Source organism: Podarcis erhardii, assembly GCF_964252035.2.
Source record: "Podarcis erhardii genome assembly, chromosome: 4".
Lineage (NCBI taxonomy): Eukaryota > Metazoa > Chordata > Lepidosauria > Squamata > Lacertidae > Podarcis > Podarcis erhardii.
In genome coordinates, this window is record NC_138508.1 from 4,955,864 (window position 1) to 4,970,876 (window position 15,013).

Here is a 15,013-nt window from a genome sequence, read left to right on the forward strand (position 1 = left end):
GAAGTGAATCCACAACCTGATTGGCCTACAGGAGAATTCCGGAATTAGCCAATCACGTGCAGCCCATTGTGTAAATAATGTATATAAAGCAGATACTTTGAGGGGACTTTCATTCTTCCTCACCACTATGAGCTGAATAAAGAGCATGAAATCCACTCTCGACTCTTGAGTATATTTCAAATATAATGTCGTAATTCAACATATTTTAACAAATTAAAATTATATAAACAATTGTGCTATAAGAGTACATACAATATATGAAGTATCAAGATAATGGAACTTATAACATAGTGGTTTCTGCAGTGAACAACAACTGTCCCAATGTAAGATGATATAGATGATATTTACTTTTTTTGTATTTTACCAGATAATAACAGTAGAAATTATATGGAAATGTGATAATAATATTGAAATGAATAAAATACTTAACTCACTAAGATTTTTAGTGTTTACAGCATCCCAAGAAAGGTCCGTATAGTTAAAGCCATGATCTTCCCAGTAGTGATGTATGGAAGTGAGAGCTGGACCATAAAGAAGGCTGATCGCCGAAGAATTGATGCTTTTGAGTTATGGTGCTGGAGGAGACTCTTGAGAGTCCCATGGACTGCAAGAAGATCAAACGTATCCATTCTTAAGGAAATCAGCCCTGAGTGCTCACTGGAAGGACAGATCCTGAAGCTGAGGCTCCAATACTTTGGCCACTTCATGAGAAGAGAAGACTCCTTGGAAAAGACCCTGATGTTGGGAAAGATGGAGGGCACAAGGAGAAGGGGACGACGGAGGACGAGATGGTTGGACAGTGTTCTCGAAGCTACCAGCATGAGTTTGACCAAACAGCGGGAGGCAGTGGAAGACAGGAGTGCCTGGCGTGCTCTGGTCCATGGGGTCACGAAGAGTCGGACACGACTAAACGACTAAACAACAACAAGAAAACTCAAGGAGATTCTCCCCTTTTTGGCTTTTACCTCTTACATTTATAACTTTGTCTTTAAGTCCCAAAAGTTCTGCCCCCTCAAGATATGCAACTGATATTTAATTAGTATGTTGTGTGTTGTGTGATATTATGTAGGAAAGCTAAAATGTGTATGACAGTATGTTATTTCCACAAAGGGGGGACCCATTTTTGTGTATAATTGTTTTTATGTTCAATGTATAGTGTCTTATTGCCTACACCCCAGTGGAGGATTCTCATGCATTTTAAGCTTTCTAATAGATCAGGCTATTGCGTAGTCCAGTATTTAGATTAGATCAATTTATGACCACATTTCCTTGTTCCACCTGGCACTCTGCAGTGTGCCAACCTTCTCTACCCATTTTTAAATGGTTTTAAATTCACTTCACCAAGAAAAAGCTTCAGGATCCATTAAACAGCAGATACATGAAAGTGCAGATACATGAAAGACCTGTTTGAAGAATCGCTGTGTCGTCTGATATGTTCGCCCACAACTTAACACCAAGAATGAATATTGACATCCTGGGCATCAGCAAACTAAAATGGACGGGAATGGGCGAATTCAGTTCGGATGACCATCATATCTACTACTGTGGGCAAGAATCCCGTAAAAGAAATGGAGTGGCCCTCATAGTCAACTAAAGAGTGGCAAAAGCTGTACTGGGATGCAGTCTCAAAAATGATAGAATGATCTTGATACGAATCCAAGGCAGACCTTTTAACATCACAGTAATCCAAGTTTACGCACCAACTACTGGTGCTGAAGAAACTGAAATTGACCAATTCTATGAAGACTTACAACACCTTCTAGAAATGACACCAGTGAAGGATGTTCTTCTCATTATAGGGGATTGGAATGCTAAAGTAGGGAATCAAGAGATAAAAGGAACAACTGGCAAGTTTGGCCTTGGAGATCAAAACGAAGCAGGGCAAAGGCTAATAGAGTTCTGTCAAGAGAACAAGCTGGTCATCACAAACACACTTTTCCAACAACACAAGAGACGAATCTACACATAGACATCGCCAGATGGGCAGCATCGAAATCAGATTGATTATATTCTCTGCAGCCAAAGATGGAGAAGCTCTATACAGTCAGCATAAACAAGACCTGGAGCTGACTGTGGCTCAGATCATCAGCTTCTTATAGCAAAATTCAAGCTTAAACTGAAGAAAGTAGGAAAAACTACTGGGCCGGTAAGATACAATCTAAATCAAATCCCTTATGAATACACAGTGGAAGTGAGGAACAGGTTTAAGGATTTAGATTTGGTGGACAGAGTGCCTGAAGAACTATGGATGGAGGCTCATAACATTATACAGGAGGCAGCAACATAAAGCATCCCAATGAAAAGGAAATGCAAGAAAGCAAAGTGGATGTCCAACGAGGCCTTACAAATAGCGGGGGAGAGAAGGCAAGCAAAATGCGAGGGAGATAGCGAAAGAGACAGGAAATTGACTGCAGATTTCCAAAAAAAAAGGAGGAGAGACAAGAAGGCCTTCTTAAATGAGCAATGCAGAGAAATAGAGGAAAACAATAGAATGGGAAAAACCAGAGATCTGTTCAGGAAAGTAGGAGATATGAAAGGAATATTTCGTACAAAGATTACTATAATAAAGGACAAAAGTGGTAAGCACCTAACAGAAGCAGAAGACTTCAAGAAGAGGTGGCAAGAATACACAGAGGAATTATACCAGAAAGATATGGATGTCTCGTACACCCCAGGTAGTGTGGTTGCTGACCTTGAGCCAGACATAGAATCATAGAATCATAGAATCATAGAATCATAGAATCATAGAAGAGTTGGAAGAGACCACAAGGGCCATCGAGTCCAACCCCCTGCCAAGCAGAAAACCCCATCAGAGCACTCCTGACATATGGTTGTCAAGCCTCTGCTTAAAGACCTCCAAAGAAGGAGACTCCACCACACTCCTTGGCAGCAAATTCCACTGTCAAACAGCTCTTACTGTCAGGAAGTTCTTTCTAATGTTTAGGTGGAATCTTTTTTCTTGTAGTTTGGATCCATTGCTCCGTGTCCGCTTCTCTGGAGCAGCAGAAAACAACCTTTCTCCCTCCTCTATGTGACATCCTTTTATATATTTGAACATGGCTATCATATCATCCCTTAACCTCCTCTTCTCCAGGCTAAACATGCCCAGCTCCCTTAGCCGTTCCTCATAAGGCATCGTTTCCAGGCCTTTGACCATTTTGGTTGCCCTTCTCTGGACACGTTCCAGTTTGTCAGTGTCCTTCTTGAACTGTGGTGCCCAGAACTGGACACAGTACTCCAGGTGAGGTCTGACCAGAGCAGAATACAGTGGCGCTATTACTTCCCTTGATCTAGATGCTATACTCCTATTGATGCAGCCCAGAATTGCATTGGCTTTTTTAGCTGCCGCGTCACGCTGTTGGCTCATGTCAAGTTTGTGGTCAACCAAGACTCCTAGATCCTTTTCACATGTACTGCTCTCAACCCAGGTGTCACCCATCTCGTATTTGTGCCTCTCATTTTTTTTGCCCAAGTGCAATACTTTACATTTCTCCCTGTTAAAATTCATCTTGTTTGTTTTGGCCCAGTTCTCTAATCTGTCAAGGTCGTTTTGAAGTGTGATCCTGTCCTCTGGGGTGTTAGCCACCCCTCCCAGTTTGGTGTCATCTGCAAATTTGATCAGGATGCCCTTGAGTCCATCATCCAAGTCATTGATAAAGATGTTGAATAAGACCGGGCCCAAGACAGAACCCTGTGGCACCCCACTAGTCACTCTTCTCCAGGATGAAGAGGAACCATTGATGAGCATCCTTTGGGTTCAGTCAGTCAGCCAGTTACAAATCCACTGAGTGGTAGCATAGTCAAGTCCACATTTTACCAGCTTCTTTACAAGAATATCATGGGGCACCTTGTCAAATGCCTTGCTGAAATCAAGGTAGGCTACATCCACTGCGTTCCCTTCATCTACCAGGCTTGTAATTCTGTCAAAAAACGAGATCAGGTTAGTCTGACATGACATTTTTCAGAAATCCATGCTGACTATTGGTGATCACAGTATTCCTTTCTAGGTGCTCACAGACTGTTTGCTTAATGATCTGCTCCAGAATCTTCCCTGGTATTGATGTCAGACTGACTGGGCGGTAATTATTTGGGTCCTCTCTTTTCCCCTTTTTGAAAATAGGGACAACATTTGCCCTCCTCCAGTCTGCCGGGACTTCGCCTGTTCTCCAGGAATTCTCAAAGATGACTGCCAGTGGTTCTGAGATCACATCTGCCAGTTCTTTTAATACTCTTGGATGCAGTTCATCTGGCCCTGGAGACTTGAATACATCTAAACTAGCCAAGTATTCTTGTACTATCTCCTTAGTTATTCTGGGCTGTGTTTCCTCTGCTGAATCATTTGCTCCAAATTCTTCAGGTCGGGCATTGTTTTCTTTATCGGAGAAGACTGAGGCAAAGAAGGCATTGAGGAGTTCAGCCCTTTCTGTGTCCCCTGTTTGCATTTCACCAGCTTCTCCTCTGAGTGACCCCACTGTTTCTTTGTTCTTCCTTTTGCTACAAACATACCCATAAAAGCCTTTTTTGTTGCTTTTAACCTCTCTAGCAAGCGTGAGTTCATTCTGTGCTTTAGTTTTTCTGACTTTGTGTCTACACGTGCTGGCTATTTGTTTGAATTCCTCTTTGGTGGTTTCCCCCCTTTTCCATTTTTTGTACACATCCTTTTTTAATCTTAACTCAGTTAAAAGTTCTTTAGATAGCCACTCTGGCTTCTTTAGGCACCTTCCATGTTTCCGTCTCATTGGTATTGCCTGAAGTTGTGCTTTTACTATCTCCCTCTTAACAAACTCCCAGCCATCGTGAACTCCCTTTCCTTTTAGTGTTACTGTCCATGGGATCTCAGCCAGCACTTCCCTAAGTTTTATGAAGTCGGCTTTCTTAAAGTCAAGAAATTGAGTCCTAGTATGCTTGGCTGCTCCTTTCCGCTGTATAGTAAACTTCAGAAGAGCATGATCACTCGTGCCTAATGATCCTTCCACTTCTACCCCACTAACCAGGTCATCAATATTGGTTAGGACCAGATCTAAAATGGCTGTTCCTCTTGTTGCTTCTCCCACTTTCTGGACAACGAAGTTGTCTGCAAGGCCAGTGAGGAATCTGTTTGACCTTATGCTCTTGGCTGAGTTTGACATCCAGCAAATATCCGGGTAATTGAAGTCCCCCGTTACTACTATCTCCCTTCCTTTTGCATGCTTGGCCATCTGTTATCCCACCAGGTTTCAGTGATGCCTATTATGTCATATTTAGTTTGCTGTACCAAGAGCTCAAGCTCATCTTGTTTATTTCCCATGCTTTGTGCATTAGTGTATAGACATTGAAGTCCATTAATCATTCCCCCGTGTCTCTTATTTAAGGATTTTTTTCTCCCACCACTAGGTCTGCGTGCTGTTTGTTCCATTTGGTCTATGACATTTGGATGATCATCTTCATCAATTGATAGACTCCTACCTTCAGGAGCACTGTCTCCCTCCCCCACATTAGTCAGTTTAAAGCCCTCCTGATGAGGTTTCTGAGATTTTTGGCAAAAACATTCCTCCCAACCGTTGTGAGGTGCAGTGCATCGCTTGCCAGAAGTCCATCTTCAAGAAACTGCAGTCCGTGATCTAAGAATCCAAACCGTTCCTGTTTACACCATTTGCGAAGCCAGCTGTTCACTTCCACTATTTTTCCCTCTCTCCCCGGGCCACGTCGTTCAACTGGGAGGACAGGGAAAATTTTTGCTGGAATGGGGAACAAAAGATGAGGTCGAATCGGTCATGATCAAATGAGCACAAGATATAGGACATAACATACAATTTGAGGACTGGGAACAATTGTGGAAAGTAAATTTGAAAGAAAACTACAGTTTCTTTTGAAAGAAAACTACAGTGGTACCTCAGTTTACATACACATCAGGTTGCATACACTTCAGGGTACAGACTCCACTAACCCAGAAATAGTACCTCAGGTTAAGAACTTTGCTTCAGGATCAGAACAGAAATTATGCTTTGGCGGCACGGCGGCAGCAGGAAGCCCCATTAGCTAAAGTGCTGCTTCTGGTTAAGAACAGTTTCAGGTTAAGAACGGATCTCCGGAATGAATTAAGTACTTAACCCGAGGTACCACTGTAGTTGGAAAATGTATAGATGGTATATTACACCAGTACAGAAAGCAAAAATATGTAAAACCAAGTCAAACATATGTTGGAAATGTAAAGAAAAAGAAGAGACTTTTTATCATATGTGGTGGAAATGTACAGAAGTTTAAAAATTGTGGGAAATGATATATAATGAATTGGAAAAAAAATGTTCAAATTGACATTTGTAAAAAAAACCAGAAGCTGAATTCTGTGCATTGTCAGAGCTTTGTAGGGAACTAGAGTTCTAAAGTGTTTGGTCCAAGAGATCTGTGGAGAGTGTTGCTTGCCCATCACCATTTGGGAAGACAATCAACCCTGTTTGAAGTTAGCAGAGTCTGGACAGTTTATGTCCAGAACCAAACATTTGGACATATGTTTCCAAAATGCATGTCAGAGTGTTCAGACAGGCTTAGGGAAGCTGAAGTACTGTCCGAGCCAAAAGAATCTCGACTGTCCTCGGGTCCAGTATTGGACCACTTTGGCCGGATATCCCCAGCTGATGTGGACAGACTCCTCCGAGCTGGAAAGCCCACCACCTGTCCTCTTGACCTGTGCCCGTCTTGCTGATTAGAGCACGTCCAGATGAGATGCGGGCCCCCCTGGGTGATATCATCAATTTGTCCCTTGGCACCGGGATATTCCCAGAGGAACTGAAGGAGGCAGTGGTGCGCCTGCTCTTAAAGAAAACATCATTAGATCCCTTAGATCTATCCAATTACCGCCCGGTTTCGAATCTTCCATTCCTGGGTAAGGTGATTGAGAGAGGGGAGGGGCCACTAGGGGCGCATCAGAAGATGGCTGACAATAACATCTCTCCGACCCACACGAGGTAATTTGGAGGCTGTGATGGGAGTAAATAGCCTCCCTACCCCCCCGGGGTTGCGGGGGGGGGGACTGCCCTTGCCTGCTGTGCCCTATACCACCCCTGAATTTGAGGGGATGGGGGCACTAGGCACAATGCCCTCCTGTGGGATTTCGGCGCTCCTGGACGCCGTCTCTGATCTGCGCCACTAGCTGCAAGAACTTCAAAAGAAACAATTTGGATGAAGCGAATGCACATATTTCAAGGAAGAAGGGGGAGTAAAAAACTGCTAACAGAAGAGATCTCTGATAAAACAAGACGAGTCGGAGGAACAAGTATAAATCATGAGAAGATACGCCAAGACTCAGTATGGCAAAGGGACTGATGAGGGAGGGGGGGGGAAACCTTCCTTTCTTTCTTTTATGTGATTAAACAAGAATCCCCCCCTCACAAGTCAGAAATGTCGTGTTAAGGACTCAAGCTGTGGATTTAAGACTGTGTGGAGATAAACTTTCGAACCAAAGCATGCTTTAAGAAGAGCGTGGTATGTAAAAGGGCTTTGGAATGACGCAGTTAAAAATGCCGTTGCCATATTGGGAAGTTCTGTCGGAGGACTTAAGTCTGAGAGGAGAAATAGAGAAATAGAGCTGTTTTTATATTGTGGGTGAAACTCCTCAGTGGGACTTAAGAATGACAGTTCTGTAATTAATGATGGAAAGAGCGCCGTTATCTATGAAGGCGATGATATATGGAAACCATCTCGATTTGAGGATTGGAAGAACGGAAAAATTCACACAGGATTATTATTGGTGTTTATCTGCTTAAGGAGACTATCAGAAGAGATCATAAAGAAAAAAGAGAAAATATATGAACAAGATGTGATGCGGAAACAGCAAGGTAAGACTGGATAGAATTATGAACTTTGTTTGGACTGATTTGGACATTAACGCAGTAGCAAGAAGATGATCAGAATCCCCCTTCGGATCTTGAAATATGGGTCCCCTCAACAAAATTTAAAATTTGGCTCTGTAATTCGGAATTTATGTGATGTGATTTGATTTGATTTGATTCACCGGTTAATAATAATAATAATAATAATTATTATTATTATTATTATTATTAAAAAAGGTGATTGAGAGAGCTGTTGCTGAACAGCTTGGTAGGTTTCTGGATGAAACATCGGCTCTCGATCCATTCCAGTCCGGCTTCCGCGCTGGTCATGGGAACGAGACGGCTCTGGTCGCCCTAACAGATGATCTCCGCAGGCAGCTGGATTGAGGCGGGTCGGGGCTGCTGATTCTTCTAGACCTGTCAGCAGCCTTCGACATGGTCGATCGCGAACTCCTGGACCACCGCCTTGCCGACGTGGGGATCCAGGGCACAGTCCTTCAATGGCTGCGCTCATTTCTCTCTGGTCGGGGACAGAGGGTGGCGCTTGGGGGGGAATTGTCATCGCGCCACTCCTTGGTGTGTGGAGTGCCTCAGGGTGCGATACTCTCCCCGATGCTTTTTAACATCTTTATGCGCCCCCTCGCCCAGCTTGTCCGGAGTTTTGGGCTGGGTTGCCATCAGTATGCCGATGATGCCCAACTCTATCTGTTGATGGATGGCCATCCTGACTCGGTCCCAGACACACTGACCAGATGTCTGGAAGCTGTGGCTGGATGGTTACGTGGGAGCCGGTTGAAGTTGAATCCTTCGAAGACAGAGGTCCTCTGGCTGGGACGGGGCGATATGGGATTGAGGGGGCAACTCCCATCTCTTGCGGGGGTGCAATTGGTGCCAGCATCGTCCGTTAAGAGTTTGGGTGTAATCTTCGATACTGTCAGGGAACTGCCATCGGAGCCAGAGGGAGAGGGAGGGCTCCAGAGGGATTCTGGAGAGCGTACTGGGAGGGAGAGAAGCAGCTCATCTTCTGGGGAAGGAAATCAGCGTAACACTAGTGGAGAAGGGGGGCAGATGGGGGAATCGGCGAGGTGGCTCCATGACTCCTCGCCGGAGACCAGCAGGGAGAGCACGGGTCCTCCACTGCCCACACCCTCCCTGCGCAGAAGGCTTCCGCGCAGAGAGAGTAGGAGGAGACTGGGCGTCAAAGAGCTTCTTTGCTGGAAGAAGTTCAAGAAACGCCCACTGACGGATTCTGCAAGCGATTGAGACAGCCACGGGTGAGTGGCTGTCCGGACAGAATGGGTTCACTCAGGCAACCCAGCCAGGTGTGGCACCGATTTATACACGAGCAACCGCTAGAACCACTACAGATACCTCCCTCTCTATGGAGGCGCAGATTACAGCTATAACAAAGGCGGCATTTTTTCATCTCCGCCAAGCTAAGCAGTTGGCCCCTTATCTCTCTTGCCCTGACCTAGCCACTGTGATCCACGCAACGGTCACCTCCAGACTGGATTATTGTAACTCGCTCTACGTGGGGCTGCCCTTGAGACTGACCCAGAAACTCCAGCGGGTGCAGAATGCTGTGGCAAGACTCCTTATGGGGTTCTCGCTGTGAGATCACATTCACCCGGTACTATACCAGCTGCACTGGCTCCCAGTGGAGTACAGGATCAGGTTTAAGGTGCTGCTTTTAACCTTTAAAGCCCTATATGGCCTAGGACCCTCGTACCTACGGGACCGCCTCTCCTGGTATGTCCCACAGAAGAACTTACGGTCTGCAAATAAAAACATCCTGAAGATCCCAGGCCACAGAGAGGTTAGGCTGGCCTCAACTAGAGCCAGGGCTTTCTCGGCCGCGGCTCCAATCTGGTGGAACGGTCTGCCACAAGAGACTAGTGCCCTGCGGGACCTGACATGGCATACTTTTGTTGCGTGCATAAACGTTCATAAGAAAGTATTACTCATTTATGATGAGAATAGGATTTATTTCTTTTGAACTTCGCTGGGTTCCTCCTTGGCAGCCAGTGCGATTGTTTATGCAGGGCTAGAACTCAGGACCCGCTGCCTTGAGGGTCATCTAAGAGCAGTTGGGCAGGGGAAAGGTCTCCCTTGGGAGGTGGGGGACTCGCCTTCCTTGGAGGTTTCTCAGCAGAGATCGGACGGCCATCTGCCATGGATGATTTAGCTGAGATTCCTGCATTGCTGGGGGTTGTAATAATAATAATAATAATAATAATAATAATAATAATAATAATAATAATTTATTATTTATACCCTGCCCATCTGGCTGGGCCTCCCCAGCCACTCTGGGCGGCTTCCAATCAAACACTAAAATACAATAACCTATTAAACATTGAAAGCTTCCCTCAACAGGGCTGCCTGTTTCGGGAACTAGACCCGGCCCCCTCTTGCTTTGGGTTGGACTAGATGACCCTGGGATCCCCTCCTCTCTCTCCACTCCTGAATTCCAGGAGGAGCTTCCTTGCCTCCTGCAAAGCCCTTTTCCCTGCAGGCTCTTCCTCTGGTTTCTGGCCAAGGGAGGGAGATGCTCAGAGTCCAACCAGGAGCCTCACCCCCAAAAGGATATCTGGGCATCTGGGAAGCTGCCCCCCTAAATCCATAAGAAATAATAAGAATCTGAGGTTCTGCAAAGGGAGAGAGGGCTGAGCTGGGTGGACTCGGCTTTGCAAGGGTTAAAGGGAAGTGAGCTGCCTTCCTAGAGAGGCCAGGAAGCAAGGGGGGGCCAGGTCCTCCCGAGCCAAGGCCCCTCCCCCCGCAGTCCTTTCCTGCTTTGGGGTCTCTCCTGCAAGGGCTGCCTCGCTGTCCCCTCCTGGGATCTGGTGAGTCTCCTCTCTCTCCCCCCAGAGGGTGCAGTGGGGGGAGGGGGGGTCCCTGGGCTGCAGCAGGGGAGGATGCCTGGGGGGCCGGATCTGCTCCTGCAAGGGGGGACCCCAAGTCAGGGAGGAGGAGAGGGTCCTGCCAGGGAGGGGCCAGGTCTGCAACACCCTCCTTCCTGCAGATCAGAGGATCCCTGACTCCCACGAAATCTCCCTTTTTAAAACAAAGGAGTCCCTAGGATTTAACTCTGTGTGACATCGCTCAGCCTCATTGCACAACAGAGGAAACATCTGCAAATGGTAACATGTGCAGAGGAAACATGTGCAAATGGCAACTCCTGAGGACCCCCACTAGAGAAAAGCATCCATTTATCACAAGATACAAATGACTCCCTTGTCATTCGGTTCTGACTTCATGCATTGACTGGGAGGCAGCAGAAACCAGGTTGATTAATCTGACAGAAATCCCTTCCGTTGCCTCCACATTCTGCATTGCTTGAAGTCTAGAGACTTATTTCTTCTCCTCTTCCTCCTCCTCTTTCTTTTCAAAAAGATAGCTCACGGTCTGGGATGCAGTGCACTTCAGCCCTTGTTCCCAGCAAGACTCATCCATGCTTGCTCAGGGAACCATTTTTCCCCCCTGTCCTACAAATTCTGTAACAGAACAATGTATTTGCTTTGTAGGATTTGCTAGAGCTTCTCATTTAGACGGGCAGAACTTGGCAGAAGACCAAAGGGTTCCTTCCGATCTCTCAGAGGCTTCCTGAGTGCACAGATGGATGAGCAAGACTCAGCTGGCCCTGGAACAGGAAGAGGCCATGCAAGCCAAACTGGGAGCAGTGAGGGATTCTGGGAAAACTCTGTGCAGAAGATCCATGGTGAGGAGGACACCCTCCGCTCAGAGGTGCAGAGCCAGCAGTTGAGGCAGTTCTGCTGCCAGGAGGCCAAAGGACCCCGAGAGGTTTGCAGCCGACTCTACCACCTTGACCGTCAGTGGCTGAAGCCAGAAAGGCACACGAAAGCTGAGATGCTGGACCTGGTGATCTTGGAGCAGTTCCTGGCTCTCCTTCCCCCGGAGATGGAGAGCTGGGTGAGGGAATGCGGAGCGGAGACCAGTTCCCAGGCGGTGGCCCTGGCTGAAGGTTTCCTCCTGAGTCAGGCAGAGGAGAGAAAGCAGGTGAGAGAGACTTTCCTCTGGATACTCCCAAGGGGCTCCAAACAGAAAACAACCCATAATGGTCTGCTGATGGCCCATCCTTTTTCTGGGAAAGCATCCATGGAATGAGATCTCACACCCTTCAAGTCTTTGTCATTCTCTTTCTAGTATTTCTCACCATTCTCTGTTTTGAATCCTTGTTTCTTTTTCAGGGAAAGGATCTCTTTGCAGAAATGGACCTGGATTCCTGTGAGGCAGAGAGGCCTCCGTTGGACACCAGAGAGAGGCCACTGGGTAAGGAGGAAGGTGGTTTTTCTCCACTGGTCTCATTCTGTTGGTTTCCCAACTCATCTGAGGGTTCTTTTCATCTTGTTTTGGGGGGAGACAGTTGGGAACAATAATCCAGAGGAGGGGAGATGTATTTCTGCACAAACAAACATATGAAATGGGCACAGACGTCCAAATGCACTCAGCAGGTAAGGATTTCTCAAAGGCCCATCTGTAGTTAGAGATGCCCTGTTTCACCTGTGAGAGATGCAGGCACTCCTGGCGTCCTGCTTACCTTTTTTCTCTTGCAGGTGGCAGAAGGATGCCGGCAAGACCTCCTGATCCACCTTTTCATGGGGGCAGAAGGGAAGCAGCGGCTGTGGAACCAGATCAGGTCAGGGGAAGCTGCCTTGTGGGGACAGAGGCCAAGGGATGGAGCAATGTCATGGACTGGTTGGGCACAGAGGAATGGTGGGAGGAAGCAGCCGGGGAACCAGGAAGGGAAAACGGCTCAGAGCCTAAGGACTGGAGGTGGAGGAAGGATGAGCGGTTTGAGGTAGAAGAGGGAAAAGACTGGGAAGAGGAGGTGTCAGAAGCCGAAGGGGAAACAGGGCTTAGTGAGCTGGGAGACTCTGTGGCAGAATGCAGTGCAGAATCAGAGGCAGAAGAGGAAGGTGGTGAGTGGGAGAGGAAGGTCGAGAGGCTGAGGTGAGTCAGGAGAAGGAGGAGCCACCGGTGGCTCCCTCTCCTTCTGCCAGAAGCCACCCTCCCTGCTTGTCTCTCAGAGCCAGGAGACCCCCTGCAATGCAGGAATCTCTGCTAGATCATCCAAGACAGATGGCCATCCAACAGAGGCTTATTTTATTTCTAGATTGATAACAGAATGCAAAAATAGGTTTCTAAGCAGTGGACAAATGAGAACAAATAGTGGCCTGGATTCACCTCACCAGCCCCATCGGCTGCAAAATGGGGCCTGCCTCCAATTCCCCCCCCTTCTCCATGCCCCCATGAACCCCTTGAATTTGGCTCTAGGGCATTGGGAGGGAACCTTCCCAGAACAGCCCAGGAGGAGAGGAGAAAGTGGATCCTTCCATCAGGGAAGCTAGAATGCTTGCATAGGCAGAATAATGTGGAAAACACAAGGAGGAGTACCACCTATTTGCACAAAGATGAATTCCCATGATTAAAACGCAGATTAAAATAAGCATCCATAAATAAAATGTGCAGCGAAGCAATCCTATTTAAACAACACCGCAATTTACAGGAAGGAAACAACAGAGCATTGTGGGCCTGATCATATTTCTGCTGTCTCAGAGGAGGACATTTCCCTTTTTCTTTTAGGGTCCAGTGTGCTTTGAAGATGTCACTGTTCGTTTCACGGACGAGGAGTGGGCGTTGCTGGATCCTGACCAGAGAGCTCTGCATAAGGACGTCATGGAGGAGAATCGTGGGATTGTGGCCTCTCTTGGTAAGGCTCCCTGTGGGATCGTCATATCTGCCTGGAAATACAAAAAATACCTCTATGTGACCAACCTCATATATTTTCACAGAGCTCAATAGTGGCCCCTATAACACCTGGGAACCTAACACCCCCACAATTAACTGTAAATTACAGTTTTTTCTTTGAACAATCTTCCTCAAATTATTCCTTTTTCTACCAGGATTGGGCTGGTCTCAACTGCCCAGGCCATCTTAAATGTCAGCTTCAGAATTGTTAGGAAAGATAGTAGATTTGTTTTTGTTTTTGCTCCTGCCGGCCTTGGTTGACCAAAGAGACGACTGACATTGGAGATGGAGGGGATACCATGACTGGGCCAAACAAAATTCATCCCAGAGAAGAAGAGCTAGACTTATTGAATTTCAGGTAGAAGTAGCAGTGGTGATGATGATGATGATGAGGATACAGTGGTACCTCGGTTTACAAACTTAATCTTTTCCGGAACAGGACTGTTCTTAAATCAAGGTACCACTGTAGTAATAATAATAATTTTTGTTTATACCCTGCCCATCTGGCTCCATTCCCCCAGCCACTCTGGGCAGCTTCCAAAACACACATATAAAAATGAAACATAAATAATAATAATAATCTGATCCCATATAAAAAGAACATTAACTTTACAATGAACAACTTATACTATTGGCCAAAATATGGAAACCTTTTGTGAAAAGTGTATTTCTGAGGTGTGATGGCTCATAACACTACTTTTGTGTGGAGTAATAACATAAAATTATATAGCAATGGAAAGATAATTTAATGAAGAATGTAATGCAATGACTTTGATGAAGGAGTATTTATTAGAACAGCAGTCATAAAGAGAAAACGTGAAACCTTTGGTAACCATTGGTAACCTTTAGCTTTAATTACGGCCTTACAACGCCTTCACTTGAAGTGAACCAAGACTTTAGTTCTGCAGCTGTAATAATGGGAAACCAAGACTGAATTATGGCCTCTGTTAATTGAGCTTTATTGCTGGGTTGCTTCTGGCTAACAAGTTTCTTTAGTTGGCTCCATAGATTTCTGATTGGGTTAAAGTGTGGGCTATTCCCAGGCCATTGCAGCAGTGAAATATCATTATCTCGAATACACCTTTTGCACACAGCAGCAACACGACATAGAGCTGAATCCTGTTGAAAATATATAAATGCTTCAGTATCTGGGAAAAGATCACCTGCGGAACACTTCAGTTTGGGCTCACGTATTTCGTTTATGCATTTTTCCGCATTTATATTCCCATTAATGACGCAAATTCTGCCCACACCTTTTGCTTGACCCCAGATCATCACACTGTCTGGGTGTTTCACAGACGGTGTAATGCAAGTAGGATGTAAATCTTCTCTGATTCTTCTCCTCTTGCCCAGTTAAAGAAACTTGCGTATTTCATGCCATCACTACCAAGCAAGGTAGTGTCCCATTGTTCCGCTGTCCAGTTAACATGGGTTTAATC

At 46.0% G+C, this 15,013-nt stretch overlaps 1 protein-coding gene across 6 annotated transcripts in view; it reads left to right on the top strand.

Moving 5' to 3' along the window:
* Positions 1-15,013, top strand: part of LOC309340929 (uncharacterized protein) — a 171,294-nt gene that overhangs the window by 129,559 nt on the left and 26,722 nt on the right. For 2 of the 6 annotated variants that reach the window (XR_014156140.1, XM_081860180.1), the window contains exons 1-5: positions 10,589-10,648; positions 11,330-11,822; positions 12,014-12,095; positions 12,380-12,462; positions 13,410-13,536. The exons of 1 other annotated variant lie outside the window; for it this stretch is intronic. Coding sequence is in view for 4 of the 5 variants with exons in the window: in XM_081860180.1 (XP_081716306.1) it covers positions 11,421-11,822; positions 12,014-12,095; positions 12,380-12,462; positions 13,410-13,536 (694 nt within the window). In the remaining variant the exon portion in view is untranslated. Of the gene's footprint in view, positions 1-10,588; positions 10,649-11,329; positions 11,823-12,013; positions 12,096-12,379; positions 12,463-13,409; positions 13,537-15,013 lie in introns of those variants that run through there. 3 more of the 6 variants (XM_081860183.1, XM_081860181.1, XM_081860182.1) reach the window with 3 other exon arrangements.